This window comes from Furipterus horrens, unplaced genomic scaffold, assembly GCF_987537825.1.
Source record: "Furipterus horrens unplaced genomic scaffold, mFurHor1.1.pri manual_scaffold_9, whole genome shotgun sequence".
In the NCBI taxonomy this organism is placed as follows: Eukaryota; Metazoa; Chordata; class Mammalia; order Chiroptera; family Furipteridae; genus Furipterus; species Furipterus horrens.
This window is the reverse complement of record NW_028327179.1, coordinates 10516285-10538657: the sequence shown is the minus strand read 5'-3', so window position 1 is coordinate 10538657 and position 22373 is coordinate 10516285. Positions and strand designations below refer to the sequence as shown.

The 22373-nt window shown below is 44.0% G+C and overlaps 1 protein-coding gene across 1 annotated transcript in view; it reads right to left on the bottom strand.

Moving 5' to 3' along the window:
- The window catches only part of CPVL (carboxypeptidase vitellogenic like), a 105630-nt gene that overhangs the window by 50717 nt on the left and 32540 nt on the right, over positions 1 to 22373 (bottom strand). The window contains exons 4-7 of the mRNA XM_090287792.1: positions 16886 to 17000; positions 15876 to 15934; positions 14415 to 14494; positions 8537 to 8603 (exon numbers count right to left, since the gene is read on the bottom strand). Of these exons, the coding sequence (XP_090143918.1) occupies positions 8537 to 8603; positions 14415 to 14494; positions 15876 to 15934; positions 16886 to 17000 (321 nt within the window). The remainder of the gene's footprint in view (positions 1 to 8536; positions 8604 to 14414; positions 14495 to 15875; positions 15935 to 16885; positions 17001 to 22373) is intronic.

Here is a 22373-nt window from a genome sequence, read left to right as displayed (position 1 = left end):
GGGTAGAATCTTACTTCATTGTACCATTGTTTTCTGGGAGGACAGAAGAGGTGTGGTCTTAAAAGGGCCGCTTCAGAAAATTAATGAATGGGGAAAGCTGAAACTTCAGTATTGTGGTAATCTCTACAGCTTTCTAGACATTTCTAGACGATGCGTCATCCAGTCTCAAGACCACACTGCTGCAATTAAAAGCAAAAATATGGCTTCTAACAAGAATATGACTTTATCTAAACATCTATTTCTCTTGAATATGAGCTTAAAAAGAAATGTAGACCCTATAGGCATAGACATAAGAAAACCATTTTGATCTGTATCCAACCTTTGGCCACATAAATTTATGCAAAGGTATGTGCTGCCTTCCAAATGATAAATTCTTATTTCAGATTGAGAGGACGTTTCCTTTAAAAAAAAAAAAAATCATCAATGACAAGCCTAAGTGAAAAAGATGCACCTTCCCATCGGTCCCCAAACTGACCTGGTGTCAATTTTGGAGAAACCCAGCTTGAAGCCAGCTGACTCAACCCTGATGTTTCAAGAGTCATACAGTTAATTTGACTTTTAAACAAAGAGTATAAACATACGAGGCCACAGTCAACACACTTAGTCTTTTGTTTGGTAACTGTAGCTAAAATTCAGAAGGTTGAAGCTGTATGATACAACGTAGCATTTCCTGTTCCAACCACCTAACCAGGCGCTATCCGTGCGGCAGCGTGGCACATCAGCTCAAACAAAGCTTATAATGACTTCCGATTTACTCATGTTCTTTTCCGTGGAACGAAGACATCAGTAAACATGTGATGATTCGACTTAGATATGCTACCCAAAAGCCTCAGGCACAATTTACAAACATTTCCATGTGCCCCTGTTCAATTTTTCAGGTTGCAGCTTAACCTTTAACTTTTCTAATATTACATGCATTAAATAGTCACAAATCGGTTTTCGATTCTCAAAGAAAATATTGGCAAGGCAGATGAACATAACTGAAAATAGACATTTGTCATGAGCTCCAAAGTTAAATTTCAGTTAAATTCAGCAAGTTCCAAACTTTTGGAAATAATTGCATTCCAAGGACTACAAGCCTTTACATCACTTGAAACCGCCATTTACTGCATAAAACTGTGTGATCAAAGCCAAGCCTTTATGATTAAAACTAAGTCTTGGACAGGAAGGCAAAAACATCCATGAAGCTAGGAACTTCTTTTCTTTTTGTGTAAGGTTTATAACCCTGAGGATTCTGCACAGAATATGGAAGTGATGTTTGCCTCCCTTCTCTAGAAAGTGGGTCTGTTCTGTGGGAAGAGGCAGGTCTCAGGGAGTGAAGTTCTGAAGAGAGAGAACCCAGGCTCCATATCACACCCCATAAGCAGAGTTACACTCTTTAGCCAGTTCTGGAGTGTGGCTGGAAGACCCTAGTAAGACTAACCTCGCCTTTCTGAGCCTCAGTCATTTCATCTGTAAAACAGGAATGATAACAATAGTGTCAGCTTCCTAAAGTGAGGATTAAGCAAGTAATGCATGAAACAGTGCTTAGCATCACACCTATCATATAAATATTCTCAAATAAGACCTACAAATAGCCCTGGCTGGTGTGGCTCAGTGGATTGAGTGCCAGCCTGTGAAACAAAGGGTCACCGGTTCAATTCCCAGTTGGGGCACATGCCTGGGTTGTGGGCCAGATCCTCAGTGGACGGCATGCAAGAGACAACCACACACTGATATTTCTCTCCTTCTCTTTCTTCTCCCCTTCCCCTCTCTCTAAAAATAAAATCTTAAAAAAAAAAAATTAACTACAAATAAAAGAAGTGAACTTGGTATTCTTGAAGGCCCTCTCCCGGCTACCGTATTCTAATGACCAGAAGCCTGGGCTGAGAGCATAATGGTGCAGGCCTGTCCCATTCCATGTTAGATATCACCCCTCAGCTTGTATGTCAGTATTTATTCTCCATTCCCAGTATCTTTTTACAGCCTGGGCTCTGCCCCTACTCAAATGCAAGTCTGTTGGGAGTCAGTTTAATTCATCAGGTCCTTTCTAATGAACGGTGAGCTGATAAGTCAGAGACGGGGGTGGAAACGGAGCAATCACAACGGAGATGAAGGTGGCGCTGGAAAAGAGGACCCAAGCACCAGATACCCAAGGAAAGGGAGGCCGAGCGTGCCTGGGTGGCCCTGGAACATAAGGGAGTAGAAAGGAGGGTTCCCAGGGCCTGGGGAGCAGGACAGGGAGAGAAGGGCCGTGAGAGGTGATGAGAAGAAGCTGGAGAGAAAAACGCGTGATAGTTTCATTTCTTCTAGCAACAGGCTTGCACAAAGCCACCCTATAACATTCCTTAAGTAATGTGCTTAGCATTGCATGAAAAAATTACACAAACGAGGCTCTGGCCTCCTGGCTGCCCCCCACCCCCCCTGAACCCAGTGAACCGTGGTGATTTCAATCCATGCTGCGAGACTCAGTGAATCCAGCAGACTTCCCTCATGCAGATGAAGATCAAGTATCCTATTAAGCTCACTAATTTTTAAATCGCTTCAAAGGGCCCTCAAATTAACTGTGGTTGCAAAACTGCTTCTAAGGGGAGTAGGCCCCTTCCTGCCGGTCAGGAAAGTTTCAATGACATGCCCCACCATTCTGGAAGATCTCCCAATCATTGCTACCACCACCCGGGAGTGCCGGGTCTTCCACGGGAGTGGACACAAAGCCACATGCTCAGAGAGCCATGGCAGTCCCCGTCCTCCTGTTGCCGCCCCACCTTCCACGGAGCACTTTTCTGCTCTCCCGTCTAGGTGGGCCCATGGCCTTGAGAGGATTCTGAAGTGTGTCTGCACACCACGAACAAGAACAACCTCTCTCACAGTTGCTGGCTCAGAAGGGATCACACTTATAAAGAAAGTTAATTACGGGAATTAAACGCAGCTTGTTTCTCTTTTTGAAGTACTTTTTTTTCCTGCCTGGAGGAGGGCGATTTACAGACACATTTGTCTCTCTTTAGGGAAAATTAATTCCAGTTGGTGTTCCAGACAGAAACGGAGGGAAAGCAGTTCTGCCTTCTCACCAGCTGCAGGCCCGCGCTGTGCCTCTGGCGTGGGCCTCGTCATGGTCCCCGCGGCAGGGACAAGGAGCCTGGGTTGGTCCCGACACACTTGCTAGCGGCCAGGCTTCCTAGGATCCACTTCTAAGCTCTACTGTCATCTCTTAGGGGAAGTGAACTACTCCCTTTAAAGATGATTTCAAGGTAACAGAGGAGACGAGGCCACGTCCCCAAATCGGTGAGCAGTGCTTTCTAAACAACCCAGCCCCTGTCTACACGCATTAGGCCCCTACGCTTTGGAGCCACGCTATATTAATCCAGCTTTTCAACATTAATGGTAATAATAGTCATCATGTGTTGGGTACTCACCACAGCCTGTCACTCTGCTAACTATTTGAGGAAGATTTTCTAATTAAACGCTCAAAACAACCCTATGCAGTAGATACTATTATTACTTCCAGACTTCCTTACGCCATCGTCGGGGCGCTGAACAGCCGCTCCAGACCCTTTGAGCGTCAGGCTACCCTCCTCCATAGCACACAAATGTCAAGGATATTTAGGTCCAGCCCATGTGCACTGAGAAGCAGAAAACCCTTTCTCGGTTTATGTATTTATTTCCCAAGAAGGATTCTATACATTGAGTGGTGTCATTGGTTCAACCCCCCTAAAAGTGTAAGGAAGTTAAGAGTTCAGAAGAGAAAAGATTTCCTCTTTTTGAAAAGCCTATTACAATTTTTTTTTTCTTTTTTGGTGGAAGAGAGAGGAAGGATGGGTGGTATATGTTAAAACTGCAATTATACACAGATGCTTAAAGAGTACATCTAGGGAACTACAGTTGAATTTCCAGTAAAGCAAAACACCCCTGGAAGTGATCTAATTTACAAACCAACCCCTCTGATGGTAAGATGAAAAGCAGAAGCCCAGAGACATTAAAGAACATGTTTGGAATCATCTAGAGAGAGGCAAAGCCCACAATGAACCTCAGGTCTCCTGATTATTTATCCAGAACGCTTTCCACTTATCCATTCAGCCTTTAAACAGAAGACCAGATGGAACAGACTAGACTGTAGAAACAGAGCATTCTATTAATAATAAACCATCAAGGCATTACTTAGTGCTCTTCCTTCTAGAAGGAGATGCGTTCCAGATTTGACATATCCCGTGTGGTTCTTGGGAAGACGGTGTTGCCCGGCAATTGCACCTGTCTACTCCAGGTCCTGCCCACCCTCGTTCACATCTTCCTTCATCACTCGGAAGGCACAAGTTTCCTTAAAAGTATTCAACCTGGCAGTAAATAACGTAAAAATAAAATTGCTCTTTCCTACACACATTTGGAAATTACATGCGTGGAAACAACCAGGCAGACATGAAATAGACAAATGTTCCATCCGGAATTTGGCAGCTTGCTGAGAGCTCAACATCATGGTTAACAACATCGCCAACATTATTTGCAAGACAAGGAATTACACACTAAGCAGATCACTCTTCTGTTGGGGGTGGAGACTGGGTATTTTCCAAGGTTGCTACCAAAAATGATGGGAGGGTCTCTTCCTGCCCCTTTCCCCAACCTGCCTTTGAAATAGGTTAAAAGGCAAGGAACAGCAGATAGTGGTAGAGAACCTAAGTAATCCTGGCTAGATAACTGGCTTACAAACATAAGCAGCCAGAATGTCCTTTCGCCAGAGCTTAGAAAGAGAAGGAAGCTCCTAGTTCCATTAACTTGCCATTTCCTTGGAAAAACAAAGACTATTTTTCACTTCGACTCCTTAGAGTGGACATCTGTGGTTTGTGTTTGTCCAGAATCTTTCCAGCCCTTCCTCAGGAATCATCACTTGGATCTTCCTGTGGAGACCACTTGGTTCAGAGGGTGAGGACCCCACTCTGGTCCCTCCCCTCCCAGGGCACTGGGGCGGGCCTCAGGTACCACTCTGGCCAATCTGTATATTCCATGCGCCAACCCCAGTTATTAATTCTAGGTACTACAGTCGTCACCCCACTACATCACTAGGGACTCTGCTCAATTGTCAACCTATCAGAGAACCTTTCTCTAACCATCTTTTCTTAAACAGCATCTTCATCACCCTCTAACCCTAACTCAGTTTTATCCTTGTCATGACACTTATCACTGCATGACTACATAGTACATTTTTATGTTTTTATTTATCACTGTCTTCACCTCTAGGATGTATGAAGGCAAGAAATTTTTTCTGTTTCATTCACATCTATATTCCTAGCACTTAGAAATTTTCATGTTTTCAAAATATGGGGAAGCACAGAGAGTCCCAAACAAGCTAGACCCAAAGAGGACCACATCAAGACACATCATAATTAAAATGTCAAAGGTTAAAGATAAAGAGAGAATCTTAAAAGTAGCAAGAGAAAAGCAGAGAGTTACCTACAAAGGTAATTATAAGTCTTACCTATAAGACTATCAGCTGATTTTTCAAAAAAACTTTGCAGGCAAGAAGGGACTGGCAAAAAGTATTCAATGTGATGAAAAGCGAGGACCTACAACCAAGATTACTCTATCCAGCAAAGCTATCAATTAGAATGGAAGGGCAGATGATGTGCTTCTCAGACAAGGTAAAGCTAAAGGAGTTCATCATCACCAAGCCATTATTATATGAAATGTTAAAGGGACTTATTTAAGAAAAAGAAGATCAAAACTATGAATATTAAAATGACAACAAACTCACAACTATCAACAACTGAATTTAAAAAATAAAAACAAAACCCAACTAAGCAAACCAGAATAGGAACAGAATCATAGGTATGGGGATCATTTGGAGGGTTATCAGCTGAGAGGGAGAAGAGGGAGAAATGGGGAAATGGTGCAGGGACTAAGAAGCATAATTTGGTAGGTACAAAATAGACAGGGGGAAGATAAGAATAATGTAGGAAAGGGTGAAGCCAAAGAACTTATATGCACGACCCATGGACATGAACTAAGGAGGGTGGGATTGCTGGAGGGAAGGGGGGTACTGGGCAGAGGGGAACAAAGGAAAAAAATTGGGACTACTGTAAAAACATAATCAACAAAATATACTTAAAAATATATGGACTGCTATATATTTTTGAAATAACCTTAAACTTAAATAGATGACAATAGCAAACCCCCAAATTGAAACCAACATATGCAAGTGAACCTGTTTATTAAATTATAACATAATCATCTTAAAAATAGAATCAATTTTAATAACTTTTAAACATAGTGCTTTGTTTCTAAACCTGTCGTGCAATAATAGTCTAATGATGAAAATAATTACAGCAAAGAATATTGACAATAACTTGTAGGTTTCTTGTTGTAGTGGGACTGATGTAGTAATTCTGAAACCATTTTGCAGATGTTATAGGACTGAGCAAATGAATCAATACACTGATACTACTGGGAACCCCAGTCCTCGATGTGAAAAAAAGAGACATACAAATACAGACTAAGGTGGAGAAGAGCCTTGTGATGTTGAATTAGAATGATGGGCATTGGTATGAAGTCATTGTGTTTCCTACCTCTGCCTGTACACCAAGTCGAAAAGAAATTGCATTCCAGTAGCAATGAGCACACTAGGTGCTCAAGTCTTGGTTTCTAAATAAAAATTTCCAGTAAAAGGAACCAACGTTCCTTGAATAAATGACTGATTCCAGGGATAGGGCAGGGAAAGCACAAGATAGTCCTAGAAACAGATTTGTGCCAAACAGCGCGGAAGTGCTCAGAGACTACTTGTCACAAATAATATAGAAGCCAGACAGAGGGATTCCCGTGGACCAAATGTGGGATGATGTGAGCATCAAAACAATAAGGATAGCAGTAAATTTAAACACATCAAACAGAAATAACAACGTAAGAGTCCATGGTGATATTTTAAAATGTAAAAAATAGAGAAGAGTGAAACATCTGCACAGAAAACTGACAGATGTCACCTGTAGGGTGACAGATCGGGAAAATCTGGTATCTGCTATATCTTTTCATTGGAAAGATACCTTTTCCTTTTGAAATTAAAAAATGATCTGAGAGCATATGAACATCTCCTCCCCCCAAATCTGTCACCCAGTACTTTGAGCATACATTGATGATTCCTGTCTGAATCAGTTGTGACGATGGTGGTGGGGTACAATGGCATTGTAAAAGAGTGGGCAGAAGCCTCAGAATTTGGGGGATGGGACTCAGTGGAGCACAGCCATTTTCCTGAGCGATGCCTCTGCATATCTATGGCGGGAAGCTAGTTTCTTAGTTGTGCAAATGGCTATGGCGCTCCGTGCACCAAGGAGATGGGAGGGGCTTTGACTATAGAATGGTGATGAAAAGGTTGATGGGGCCTGCAGGAGATTCAGCGAGTGGCCAGGACTGGTCACCACACTGACTGCGTCACAGGCTGCAGTCAGGGTTTAAAAATAAGGTGGCAGTCACTTGGGGCACGGAGCCACATGGTCTGAAAGACTGCAGAGGGACCACACCAGCCTGCCATAAGGGTCTGGTGTGCAGGAAGAGAGCCGTGATGTGGCAGCCAGGCAGCTTTTGTAGTGAAGCCGGTCTGCGGTGTGAAGGAAGAAGCAGCTGTGCAGTTCGTAGGGATGATCCTGCCATGTGTCCTGGGCTGGTAAGGAAGCAGGCAGGCTGCTGCTTTGATCGTGCCCGCTGCATCTGACTCAGAAGCCACCGAGGACCCCGCCTTGCAGACCTGGACTCTATCTGGGCTCTTAGAATTTGAGGCACACTGAGAGGATGCTCTTAGGACTTATGTCTTTTCTGGACTTCGCCATGATCCAGTGCAACACGGCACATGCTTTCTAGGACTGTTATACAGAGGATGATAACATCATACCCCAGATCCTGAAGGAGAGAGCTGACAAATAAGGGATGGGGAACTTCTGGGCATGTTTTTGGCTTCTAGCCTTTTGGGGAGCAAGAGAGGTGCTGGGTCCTGTGCGAGAACAGGGCTCTGAGCGGGAGTGCTCACAGCCCCCGCCCAGGTTGGAATATTTTAAGTAAAAACCTGTTTTTCTCAACACTAATTGTTGGATCGTACACAAAATTACCATGTGACCAAGCCCCCCTTTGCTCAGTACCGGCATCACCAACAACAGAACAAACAGAATTATGCGCCTCCTAATGTGGCATATAGAAAGTACACAACTTCATCTATGTTGTGTTCTTGCCAAAACATTTTCTCTGAGTCTAAGCATTACGGAAGGAATCAGACAAATTCAGAAAAATAGGACATTCTATCAATCATGTAGCCTAGGCTTTTCAAAATGATAATCTTGAATGACAACACCAACAAAAGTTAGGGAACTGAGGCATGACAACCCATTCTGATATATGAACCTTTAGTGAGCCCTAAATTTAAAAAACAATGTTATAGAAGAAACTTGGAGGGATAATTGGAGAATGTTTAGTATAGGCTGAATTAATATGTGTGTGTGTATACATTCTGAATGAATAAACCACAGGTATCATAATATATTTCATTCCTCGTGCTATTGGGTTTACCCGGGACAACAGGATTTCAACTCACCTCCCCAGTGGCATAAAAGTCGTTCTCTTGGAATTCAGGAAACAACCGGAAGAACTGAATCAGTGCCCTGCACAAAGAACAGTAATAAAAATCAGTGGAATCAGAAAGCTTCATGCTACCTAGTCTAAGCCTTAGACAACAAGTTTCAAATTTGAGATAAGATACCATTATGGTATAAACTCCTGCAGGCATTCTTTCTTCAAAGTTCCATGTGCATAACACTCCATACCCCGTGGATGGTTAGAAAATATCGTGGCCTCACTTGGCAATACTAAGAAGTTAAGACAAGTGGATGTCAACACTCTGGGCAGGTTTCCAAATCTCTGGGTTACTAACTTGGATCATTCACCTGTGGAGGGATCCAGGCTTTCACCTTTTACTTAGCAATTCATGGAGGCAGTTCTGCACACCTTCTGACCCCATCAACCTAGGTTTGTGCTGAGTAATGGGAGCCTTTGATGCTTACTAGCCTCTCCCTATGGCGACCTCGAACTTTTCTAATGAGTCTCCCAGAATTTCAGTGATTTAATAACCAAAGAACAGAAAAGCTGTAAAATGACTGTAGTCTAAAGGAAACTACCAAAAGGCCACAGAAATGGAAGAAAATGTACAATGGCCTCTAGGCTCAGAAAGAAAAGAAAAGAAAAGAAAAGAAAGAAAGAAAGAAAGAAAGAAAGAAAGAAAGAAAGAAAGAAAGAAAGAAAGAAAGAAAGAAAGAAAGAAAGAGGAAGAAAGAGAAAGGGAAAAAAGAAAAAAAATCACATTTACTAAAGAATGCCAAAGCCACTTGGGAGAGTTATGCTGAAATAGATTTAAACAGACTCAAGGAAATAAAACTTGTGAAACTCAGAAGCTCTGTGAATGTTTTCACCCAGATTGCAATGCCTGAGCAGGGTTTTTGTGGCAGCTTCCTGCTGAGGAACTAAAAGCTGTGAACCACCCAGCAAAGATGAAAAAGGAGGAGGCCCTGCAACATCAGAAGGAGATGCAAGTTCAAGGGTTACAGAGAGGCAAATCTGGGTGATTACAATCACCATGATCTGGCTATACTTCATTTTCAAAGACTCCATAAAAATCCATCATTAAACGCTACTGTAGAGTTTCAGCATAATTCTCTATTTATTATTTATAGTCACTAAAATCTTTGCAGTAACTAAATCTGGGAAGCTACGTTATACAGCTTCCGAGTTGGTACTGAAATAAGCTGTCTTTGGAGCAGAGATAAAAATAGGAGTTTATCCTTCACCCTTCCTTCTCGAAGCTTCAGGCTAAAACAATGACTTCCCTTTCTCTTTTCCTGCTCATTGGAAAGGCAACAGATAATTTAATATAGTAAATTTCAATTAAGCCATCTGCCTGGGCTTAAAGCTTATTTGCGTAGAGGATTTGTTGGAGAGTTGTTAGGGCTGCCAAATTTAGCAAACAAAACTATAAGACACTCGAATTACATTAGAATTTTAGATAAGCAACAACTAATGTCTTAGCATAAGTATGTCCCAAGTGTCACATGGAACATACTTAGATTAAAAAAACATTCGTTGCTTATCTGAAATTCAAATTTAACTGGGCATTCAGTACTTCATCTGGCAATCTTAGTTGCTTCTGGCTCGAAGGATGCCAACAAAAGCCTAATAATAGCAAGCCTTTGGTAGGCTTTTCTTAAATGGGAGTGAAAAATGGAAACGGTAAATTTAGTGAGTTAGATTTACATATAGCCTTTGCTCATTTAACTGTGTTTTAGTCAAGGACTCTTCTTGTTACATGATGAGGGTTGGCTAAAAATATCATCCAAAATGGTAGTCACGTACAATTTCAAATTTTAGAAGCAGAATTGCTAAAGTATATAATACCTGATCCACACGAATGTGTGTGTACCCCCCACACATGTATTCAGTCACCAGGGAGCATGCCTCTTCCAGGCAATTGCATTTGGCAACCTTGCTGGCATTGCGCCAAGACCTTCTCTAATAATTAGAATGTTAGTCAGAAGCCACCCAGTAGCAGAAGGACAACAGGAAGAAACAGAACTTATAAGAGAGAAGGACTGGAAGGAAATTACTCCTCAGACTCAAACAGGGAAGATGGTGGGCTCGGGGCAGAGAGGTCTGTGAAAATGTAATGCTCTAGAGACAGGAAGACTGAACTGGGATGGGCCCGGTCTAATAGCATCAGAGGCAAAATAAATTCAAGACATTCAGGAGGTGCAAGGGAAAAATAATCTAAGCAAAAGCTCCATCATCACAGAAGCCAAACAAGGGGCAGCTTTAGTCACGGCCAGTTTGACCAAAACAAGCTCAGCAACAAGAATGTTGGTGGTTTTGTTCTGTCGCCGCAGACCACAGACGGGGAACTACTCTCTGCCTTCATTCGTTCTGCCTTGTGATGTTGTAAGAGAGCGGCCAGAAGCCTCCGAATTTGGGGGATGGGACTCAGGGGAGCACAGCCATTTTTCGGAGAGATACTAGTTTCTTAGTTATGCAAAGAGCTATGGCTGCTCCATGCGCCAAGGAGATGGGAGGGATTTTGACCATAGAATGGTGACGAAAAAGCTTATAGGGCCTGCGTGAGATTCTGTGAGTGGCCAGGACCGATCTCACCACACTGACTGTGTCACAGGCCACAATCAGGGTTTCAGAAAGAGGCAGCAGTCATTTGTCGCGCTGAACCCCGCGGTTTGAAAAGACTGCAGAGGGACTGCACCAGCCCACCATGAGGTCTGGTGTGTAAGACGGAGAGTGGAAATGTAGTAGCTAGGCAGCTTTGTAGTGAAGGTGGTCCGCCGTGGGAGAGGCCCACGCGGCCTGGGCTAGTAAGAAAGCCAGCAGGCTGATGCTTTTGATTGTACCCGCTCCAGCTGACTCAGAAGCCACCAAGGACCCCGCCTTGCAGACCAGGACTCTATCTGGACTCTTGGAACTCGCGACATGCGGAGAGGACTCTGGTAGGACTTGTGCCTTTTCGGGATGTCACCATGCTTTTTGGGACAGTTATATGGAGACTAATGACATCGTATCCTAGACCCTGAAGGAGAGAGCTGACAGAAAAGGAATGGAGAACTATTAGGCTTGGTTTGGCTTCTAGCCTTTTAGGGAGCAAGGGAAGTGCTGGGTCCCATGGGAGAACAAGGCTCTGAACTGAAGTGCTCACAGCCCCGACCCCCAGATTGGAATATTGTAAATAAAGACCTGTTTTTCTCAACACTAATTGTTAAGTCTCATACCAAGGCGCCATGTGAACGTACCCTCTTTTGCTTGGTAACAGTGTGGCTGGGCATAACATTCTCCGGCCCATGAGGATCAGGCCATGTTCTCATTAAATATAGGAAACCTGTCTCTTAGTCACATGGCTATGAAGCTTTGTGTAGCAAGAGATATTATTTCCCATACGCTCCAACACGTGGAATAGAATCGCATTACCATTTCCATGCGGCTGCAGGAAAGCAATATCAGGCCACTCTCGAGAGCAGGGGCTGTGGGGCTCCCTTACTCTGTGACCCAGCCCCAGGAGCAGCGTGCCCCAGAGGAGGCCTTTGAGAAGTAGTGGTGGAAGGAGGGGGCACCCAAGTATTCTCTAAGTCAAAGTTAATAAACTTATTATTCTTTAGTAAGTAAATTTTTTCCTAGACCAGAGAGGCATTGTGGCTCAACAGTACAATCCAAGTATGAAAACGGAAACAAAGAAGAAAACCGTTGAAACATCTTGTTAGTAAAAATGTTTCATTTCCAAACACACAGAAAAGCAGCCTGCGTGTGAATGTCAGATGCCCCTTGAGGAGGCTTCTCCTTACAGCCGGGCACTATTCACAGGCAAAAGAAATGGGATTTTCAGAAGAAAGGGAAGATGGTTTTCAAAGGGAGAAGAAGGCAGCTTTACTCTTCCAACCTGCAGTAGCCCATTGCAGGTTTCAAAGAGATCGTTTTATCCCAACCACCCATCTGGAGAGCTGGAGACAGGAAACACATAGTGTAAACGAGAAAGGAAACAGCTGAAATCAGTTTTCTGCACTGCCCTTGATTAGCTATTTTCCAGTTCTAAGAGCCTGGAGCAAAAAGAACTCAAACAGCTATAAACAATGGATGCTTTGAAATAGGTCTCTTTATATGTCATGTAAGAGGAGATGTACCACATGTCAGCAGTAAATATCCACACGGAGGGTCAACTGGAAGCTGTGACAGTCTTGGGGAGGGGGAGGGGAAGGAGAGACAGAAAGGGAAGGGCAGGATTGCAGCCCTCTAGCTTAGAGGGGATGGATGTGCTTCTTTAACACAGAGCCTCCGCCCTCGGGGCGTTTGCTAGTTAAACAACTAAGCCCCTCGTCGTGGGCAGCCGTCGGTCTGGAGAGACGATGGTGTAGCTTCTTAAGAATCTATCTTCACCGCCGAGAATGGCTGTGCAGTCCAACTCGGGAGTGACAAGGTATCTGTCTCCTCCCGTGTTGAATCGACATCTTACGATGACGCTGGAGTGTCCTCTCCAGTGAAGCTGAAGCCACAGAGCCTGGGCAGGGTGATATGGAGGGTCTGCTGTTGCTAAACAACTAAGCTCCTTTGGATTTAAACCAAAAGGGAGGGGGGTGTTGGAGAGGGCAGTAAAGCAGGTTTTCCATCTGAAAACATGAGAGCCCACAGTCAGTACTAAATGGGAGACCCGCACTTGGGTGCCCTTGGAAGGACAGCCTTTGCAATTATTTCTGAAGTGGGGTGTGAGCCAGAGGGGGTAGGGGGATCTCTTCCAGGATCTGCCCCACCTGCTCCCAGGATCCGCTGTTCCTGGAGACAGAAGTGTGGGGTCCTACACATACCCCCTGGAAACAGAATGGAAGTGTTCTAATCATGGGACAACAACCGTATTCTTTTCTGGGTCAGAAAGCAGAGCAGAGCAGAGAGCGATGTCTCTGGGAGAAAGGCAAGGAAGGTCCCGTTTCCTCTCTCCTACAGCCACCTGCCTCCAGGACAAAGTATGAAACTGGAAGGCTTTTGTCAGAGATGAAAAACCTGTGACTCTGTTGGATTCACTTTCGTTTTTGGACTTGGTTGCAGTTGGCTCACCAAGCAATGAGGGGAGTGAGTGTTCTTGGGGGGACAGCTGGGTAGACGGGCTGGTTAACTCCTTCTGGCCACGAGGGTTCTTTTAGTAAATTACCATAAAGCATAAAGAGCAGTGGCCTAGTGTTGGAAAGAACTCAGGACGTGGTTGCTAGGACTCATTTAGAGCCCGGAACAATGTGAATATGAAAGGTCATTTACTTTTTTTAAAAAGGTACTAAAAATAGCTATAATCATATAAGGAAAAGAAAGGAAGAAATTATAAATATATACTGTTTGATCAGGCTTACAACTTTTCATTTTCCTTCCATGTTTTTTTTTTTACTAAATAATTTTGTAAGATGGAAGGGGAAAGGGAAGAAGCTGGCTAACGAGCTGAGCTGTCTGCCTGGAGAGTCAGGAGAAGCCAGAGAATAAGAAACCATCCGAGGGTCACGAAAGGAGGACCCCTGGGGGAGATGCTGCTTCCTGACAAAAGCAAAGTTAAACATAAGGTTGGAAGGCAAGCAGAAACCTCTCAGGCATTTGTTTGAAGGTTTTGAAGATCATCCTTGGTTGAATAATTCTGTTCTGTTTCCATTGTCAGCTCTCCTTGTTACTTTCTCTGCTGGCCACTTTGATAATTATCAGTGATAATGTAACGAGGTGGAAAATAGACTGCGTGTGTGTGTGTGGTGTGTGTGTGTATACACACTCCTCATGAAGAATTATCCTGAAAATGTCTTTTATGAATTAGACCAATCAGTAATACTTCCACTGCTGAAAGAATTTCTCTGTTGAAAGAGAAAAGTGTGCCATCTGCAGAAGGCCAAGGGAAAGCGGGGCCTTTTTACCGGAACAAATCTTGAGCCACATCATCCTCGTTGACGGCATATCCCCGGGGATCATCGGTAAAACTGAAGCCTGTGCCCACCTGAACATGAAAGAAATAAGCAGGTATAAACACAGAGAAACACATGCTTTGGAGCCCCAGAGAGAGATACCACGCTGGAAGGAAATCAACCTGTTCCAAAAACGGAGCCTCTGACCTTGGACTTCTGCCATCGGCCATGTGCACTGAGTCATCCTCACAGGAGGGTGCTGGCTTCACCTACTTCCCCTCTCCTCCTCCAAGCCCAAATAAAAAGCATCAGCACAAAACTCTGCCCTAGGTCAGTGGCTGAGCTGTCCCGATTCCGCAGTGGGGACCCTGCCAGATGTTGATTTAAGGATGAGGAAGTCACCTTTCACCTTTTCTTGGCCTCTGCTACAATATCAAAAGACCCAAAGTTGTCTCCTCTCTGAGATCTGGAGGGTATATGGCTGTCCTGAGATAACAGATTGTGTGTGTGTGTGTGTGTGTGGTGTGTGTTTTCATTTCCTTATCAGTAAAAAATATGGCCACTAAGCCCTTTCATCTTCAGTAGACAAGAGGCTTTAAAACAAGAATGACTTTTTAACTAGTATTTCCTTATACCTAGAAGTTCAGAGATGACTGAGTTGTGAACAAAAAGAAGCTACCTACTTATTTTGCATAAATAGTTTGTATAAGAAAAGCACCATCCACCAGATATAATTTTTTTCCTGAAACCCCCAAGAGATCGAGACATTTAATTCAACTTTTATTTCAATATGCAATTACAGACTAGGAAAGAGGCTGGTCGATGGTGGGGGAGGACGAAGGCTAAGAATAGTGGGGCTTTTTTCTCTCCCTATTTACCTGCTTTCTTTTTGAACCACCTGGGAAGTGAGAGCCGTTAGAGAACTTAGGGGGCAGAAGGATCTGCAGAAGCTGGTCCTACGGTTATTCTCTTACTTTGCAGTTTATGGGACTCAATTTCAGAAGAACTTCCCAAGGTGGATTCCACTTTTTGTTCTGAGATGAGGCACTCTGCTTGCTATGTTACGTGCAGGAGGCCAGTTTTGAGTTTTTACATCTAGAATTCCATTTGAAAGCTTACAAGTCCTGACACTCTATAATAACGCCTGCTATCAGGAAGTGAGATCGGCAATGAAAAGAAACTAACCCCTTATCCTGGGTGATGTAATTCCGCGAACAGGACATTTCATAAGATTAAAAACGAGAAAAGGAGCGAAAGCACCACACAAAATCCCCAAACTCGGATATAATGATACACATTAGAAAAACTCAATCTCAAAAAAAAAAAAATTTTTTTTTTTACTAGATTAAATTCTATTTTAGAAAGAAAGAAAGGAAACCTCTATTTCCTGTTTCCCCTCTGTCTTCAATGTCCTTAAGAAAAAGGAGAAAGACTGGAGAGGCCAACCCTGCCGTTCCATCGCGGGGGACTCACGGGGTTATCGATGTAGAGCATGGACAGTGTGTCGGTCCAGGCGAAGTCTCGGACGCCCACTGGTCAGACAGAGAAGAGGTTTGAAGATGAGTCATGAAGAAAACATCCCACCGGAGGCCCGGCTCCGGTCAGCAGCCCAGCAGGCCCACCTGTCCTCATCACCTCAACACACTCTTGGGGTCCCTCTGTCAACTTTGTCCTCTCGCCGGGGGAGCAGATACCAGCACCTTCTCCTCGCCTCTCCTTTACTTTTCCCAGACCCAGAGGGTCTCTACATCTAAGATGAAGTTTAGAAACACAACCCTTTGCAAGTTGGTTCATGGAGAACACCCATCACCCACCCCTGCAATCAACCCCTCTGTCCCCTACAAGGGCTCATCCTCTTGTCCTGTCCCCCTGATCCTCTTCCTCCCACGCAACGCTGAAAAGAACAACCTCAGCAGAGGTGGCAGACACGCTTTTCTCCTAAGTCACAAACTGGTTCACCCTCCAGATTCTAACCCAGGGAAAGTAAACAATCTACCCCCCAAAAGAGAGACAGAGGTAGACCTGGGTTCCAGCCAGCCTGGCTCCTTCTCCGTTCCTTCCTTCACCCCAGCCCCCACCCACAGCAAACTGCTTCCCAGATATCCAGTCACTTGGGACTGAACCGCACAGTGTTCAGTTCATATGAATAATTAGGGCTATAATTCACCATTAGGCCCATGCACAAGAGCTTGCCCAAGTAGTAATAAATACCACCTGTTTTCATAAGCCCAGATTGCTTGAGTTAGCAGCAGACTGCAAGAAAATAGCTTAGAACCTTTCACCCAAATTTCAAGGGAGAAAGCAGCCCAGCGCTGGTGGCTCCTCCCTCTTGGGCAGACAGTGCCAGGAGGCTATGTTTTTAGAATCTGGAACTGTTAAGCTATTCCTAGTGGTTCGGTGTACACTCTAAATTATTTCTGGAGCAGATATAAGGTTCCGATGAAGAATTCTCCATAGGGAAATAGAGTTCAAGCGATACTTACGGGTAAGGTTTTTCGTGACATAATAAGGTCCATTTTCCACGAAGAGTCCAAACAAGGACGAAGATCCTGGCCCGCCCTGCAGCCAGAGAACCACTGGAGCTGTCGATGAATCCAGCTAGAGGGGACAGAGAGGCCAGTGACCACACTCAAGCAAACTCATGCAAATTCTCTGCCTTGAATAAGTCTCATAAAGACCTCCCAGACCCCGGTGACCCTCTCCACTACAGGCAAAGTACTTGTCATCTCAAAGTACTCGTCATCTTTTGTAGTTTTGACTTAGTATTTGCCTCACATCCTGGGATCTAATCTTACGCCATTATCTTCTCTCACCAATAATCAGAGAACCCGCTGCAATGCAGGAACTGTTCCTTCGTACGTCCCTAGACACCCAGCATACTGCCTAGGACACAGTTCTGATTTTTTAGCTGTTTAAACGTTCGCGGGCCTCTTTCATTTGACGAACAGATCTCCAAAGAGGCACAAAGAATCCATCGTCCTCAGTGGCAGTTTGTACCCTTCGCCAAGAGCCCAAACTGCCTTTCTGATTTTATTCACTCAGGGGACTGCAGCGACTTCAGTCAACATGGAGAAACTGAGAAGCAGCAGACTGGCCTGGTGTCATTTAGCCCATGCAAGAACAGCAGTAACAAAACCCTAAATAAGGTCCGGATTTATTTAGGAGACGTGGGAGACATAAATAAGAAAAGGTCCTTGCAGGGTTGAGATGCTGCGGTAGGGTCAATATCATCACTCTCAATGACAGGGTATTCTTTAATTCTTTCATTCAGCACATATTTGTTGAGCACCTCCCATTGGTCAGGCACCAGGCAGGAAGGTACACAGCACCTCCCATTGGACGAGGCACCAGGCAGGAAGGTACACAGCACCTCCCATTGATCAGGCATCACCCACAAAGGTATACCATGTGAGTGAAAAAGAGAACTTGTCTTCTTTGAACTTATATTTTCATGGGGAATATAGACAATAAGTAAGTAAAAAAATAAATATGATGTCTAAAGAGCATGAAAAAGAAATAAGGGTGCTGTTAAGAGAGTGACTGAGGGCTGAGAAAGAGGGGCTTCCTTTAGGCACATTGATCAGGGAAGACTCAATGAGATCCTGAGGGTTAAGGGAAGACTTTAAAGCAGAGAAGGATCCAGGCATGCCGGAGCCAGGGAGCAACGCTGAAGACAAAAGGAAATGCCCGGGGAAATCCTCAAACAAAAGAAGTGGGCGTGAGAGCAGGGTGAGGCTGCCTGGACAGAGGGGCTCCTCCAGAGGATCTGAAAGAAGCCCCACCTGGCCTCCATGAGGCTCACATTGGAGCGTGGCTGTGAGCCCTCATTTGACATCCTGGCTCATTTGAGGTTGGGTCAACCAGGCTCCGAAAACAAGGGGGATCCTGTTGCTTCAGCCCAGAACAAGATGCTGCACCCTCTTACCCAGCCCCGTCCGAGAGACAACTCAGCACTTCAGTAGAAGGTCTGAGAGGACTGGCCCCATCTGCCTGCCGACGTGAGAAGGCTGTGGGCAGAAGGCAGGACTATCACGAGGAGATGATCTGGGAGCCATGGCTGGAACCTGGAGGAAGAGCTGATCATACCGGGTTCTAACCCTGAGGACAAAGGAGCTAGAGGACTTCTTAGTCATGAAAAGTCGGACACAGAGTCCGTAGCAGCTTTGGAAAGGGACTGAGGGTGCCTTGCTGAAAGAGAGGCGGTGGTCAGAACAGCCTCCCTATGAGGGGCTACCTCTGGGGCCCACTCTCCAGGATCAAGGAATTAAATGAGATACTATTTGTGAAGCCCTAGAATGACACCTATTGCGTGATAAAAGCAAAATCAGTGTATAGTAGTCCCTCTCTGTATCGCGGGTCACTTATTGCGGCCTCACTGGATTGTGGGATTTTTTAAAATATTGTGTTTAATTATTTATCGCAGATTTTTCACTATATCGTTGGATTTTGCGGTACTGTATACGTATGTTGTTAAAGTTATGTAGGTTTAAGAGTGTAGAATATGTTTAAGAACATAAGTAGTGTTTATCAAAGTGTGGAAAAGGTTAATAAGGGAGTGGGAAAGGTTAATAAGGGACTGGGAATGGTTTATAAGTGTGTGGGAAGGGTTTATAAAGCCTTAAATATATATATAAATACTAAAGTAAATGTAAGGTTCCTACTTCGCGGATTTTCACCTATCGCGGGGGGGGGGGGCGGTCTAGAATGTAATACCTGTGATAAGTGAGGGAATACTGTAAATAATTATTATAACTAAGGAATCAGGTTGAAAAGGTAGGAGCCCAGAGTCAGACTGGGGACTCACATCAGCAGGCTATTGCTCCAAGAGTCAGCCCAGGAGAATGGGTGGGTCTGTGAGCTCTTGCCCTCACCTAGATTCAAATCTGGACTTTGCTATCCACTAGCTGTGGGACTTTAGGCAAGTTACCTAAGCTCTCTGGGCCTCAGTTTCCCCACCTGTAAAATGGGGACCAATCATAGCACCTGTGCTATGTGGTTGTCAGGAGGGCTAAATAAATTATTGGGCTGGCCAAAAAGGTCTGTTCAGTTTTTTTCATAAAACAAAAGACACATTTTTTATTTTCATCAATAACTTAATTGATTTGGATATTTTGAGCATGTTCGCTGTCTCCCACTGTTGGCTTCTAGTGGGCAGAGGCCAGCGGTGCTGCTAAACATCTTCCAGTGCATAAGGTAGTCACACAGCAAGGAATTATTTGATCAAAATATCAATAGTACCAACAAATTTCACAAACCACTTTTGACATGTTTGACCAGTCACAGCACCTTCTCCACATCCCGCACAAATTGTTTGTGTGTGTGTGTATTTCAGTTACATTTGAAATAATGAAGTCTAATATGCCAAAAATGTTGCTTATCTTCTTCCATCTTCAATATAAAAATGGCTACACAATAATTCACCAATTTTGGTAAGTTTTTAAAAAAATGCACGTTGATATGACAGCTGTCGCAATACAATCTAATAAAATTGTTTTGAATGAAGTTAAAGACAACTAAGCACTATTAGAGCCATTGTACGGAGAAAAAAAACTAAAAGAACTTTTTGGCCAATTCAATAATTTTGAGAAAGTCCAATGAGTGGCATATAGGACAGGTTCTGCGAATGTTAGCTATTGCTGTAACAGATAAATACTAGGAATTTGTAGATGGTTTTAAGGTAAACCCTCTCTACATGACAGAATAGGAAAAGCGGCTGATTTGGTGTTTTTCCTTGCTCCTTTGGTCAACATCTTCCCTAGTCAGTTTTTTATTAGTTAGTGCTCTTGCCTAAAATGTTGCAAATATTTACAAAGAATTCAAGAGAACTAAGGACTCGTCATATAAGTCGAAGCAGAAAAAAAAAAAAAAAAAAAAAAACCTCAAAGAAAGCCTTTTAAAGGTGCTGCAGGGAAGTGCAGTGAGCCCTGGAACTGTTAGCCAGGCAGCTGCTGGTTCTTCTTGGCCACATCATAGCTGTGGGGTCCCAGACCTCAGTTTCCTTATCCATCAAATGGCAACAATGCCCCCCTCACAGCCTTGCGCAAGGCCCTGATGGAAACATGCACCATGACATGATACTATAAACTCTACCAGGCTGCATAAATACAGTGAGTTCTGCCCTAAGCTGCCTGGCCCCAACAGTGTGTATTTTGTTTGAATACCTGATCTTTATCTCCCCTCAGATCCTCTCACTTGCTATTCAATACCACTCCCCAGTACCACATTCCACTTGTAGTCGCGCAGCAGTAGAAGAATATTAGAGGAGGAGAAACAAAGGAATCTGCGCGAAATCAGATCTAGCCTCCAGAGAATGAGATACGGGTGAGTCCACCCACCCAGTGGACATCCAGCCCCCTCCCCCCGACACACACACACACACACACACACACACACACACACTTCCTTCCTTCCTTTCTAATGTGCACATGAACTTCTAGAAGCCACAGTGTGCTACATGCGAGATGGTGGTTCTCAACCTTGGCCTCCCATTAAAATAGACTGGAGAGCTTAAAAAACAAACAAACAAACAACAAAAAAAACCTGCTTAGGCCGAAATCCCAGGGACTCCAAATTAATTGGTCTGCTATGAGCAAGCATCAGTTTTTTAATTATTTTTTAAATTTTTGATTTTAGAGAGAAAAAAAGGGAGAGAGAGAAACATTGATTTGTTGTTTCACTTCCTTATGCATTCATTGGTTCATTCTTGTATGTGCCCTGACCAGGGATCAAACCCACAACCTTGGTGCATTGGTACAACACTCTAACCAAATGAGCTACCCAGCCAGAGCTGAGACATCAGTCTTTTCAAAGCTTCCCAGTGGTCCTATGGGCAGGCAGGGCTGTGAATCTGGGAGGGCAATGGAGGGTTTGCCCTCTTGGATGCTTGGGCCCTCTGGTCTCCACCCTATCCTCCCCTGGCCTTTCATGTCCCTTCCTGTGACCTGGCACAACGAGGGAGTTCTCAGCTCTCAGAAAAATAGCCTGACCCTGAGAGGCCACACTACAAAGTCAAGTCAAACACCTAAGCGCCAAACATCTTTATTATGCAACTTTGAAGCCCAGGACACTGCATTCTTGGAATGTTTAAATAATAAGAGATCTGCATATACACCTCTAGCCTCAGCTGACCTTGCTCCTCAAATTTACTTTCCTGAAGGAGGTGAATGAACTCAACAACCCTTGAAAAAGCCCATTTTTAAAGAAAACTCCACGCACAGATCTTTCTCCCTTGATGGGCAAACCAACCCGTGAACCAGAGGCAGATTAAAGTCGGTGGAGGCCCCAGGCACAGAAGAAAATATTGGGCCCCTTTAAAAATAGAGAGAGAGAGACAGGGAAAATGAACATACATGTTAACCCTATTTTATGCAGCGTAGTAATGAAACCAAACTTGGTGTCATTAGAAAAAAGTGTAAAGTTGGGGTTTTGCGGGGCCCTTCAGAAGTCGGGGCCCAGGGCACACGCCCAGTGCGCCTGCCGCTAAATCCACCTCTGTTGTCAACTGATACTGCCCTTCTCCAGAATGAAACGCAAAAGTCAGATGCCGGAGAGTAAAGGTTGACGTGTTCAGCGCTTAAAACCCAAGAGTGACTTATATCATAGTATGCAGACTTCGGTAATATAATATGACATTGTAATGCAATGACATATAACATAACTATGTCCATAAGAATGGCATAGTTATGATGTGACATTCTAAGGTGATATATTTGGTTCTCAGTTGTGAGAACGCAGCCCTTCTCCCACTCTCTACCCCTCACTTAGGAAAGACAAAAGTAAATAAGACGTCCTGAACAAAACTACACTGCAAAGCTACGTAGGATCAAATGAAATGAAAACCTGCTTTGATGCATTTACAGTTTTTACAAAATTTAGGACTTTTAAAGTATTTATTGTTTTGAAGCTATACTTCAAGAGTGTATCGAAGCAAGAGAAATAGGGCATTGATTTTTGTCAAATGTTCTAAAATTT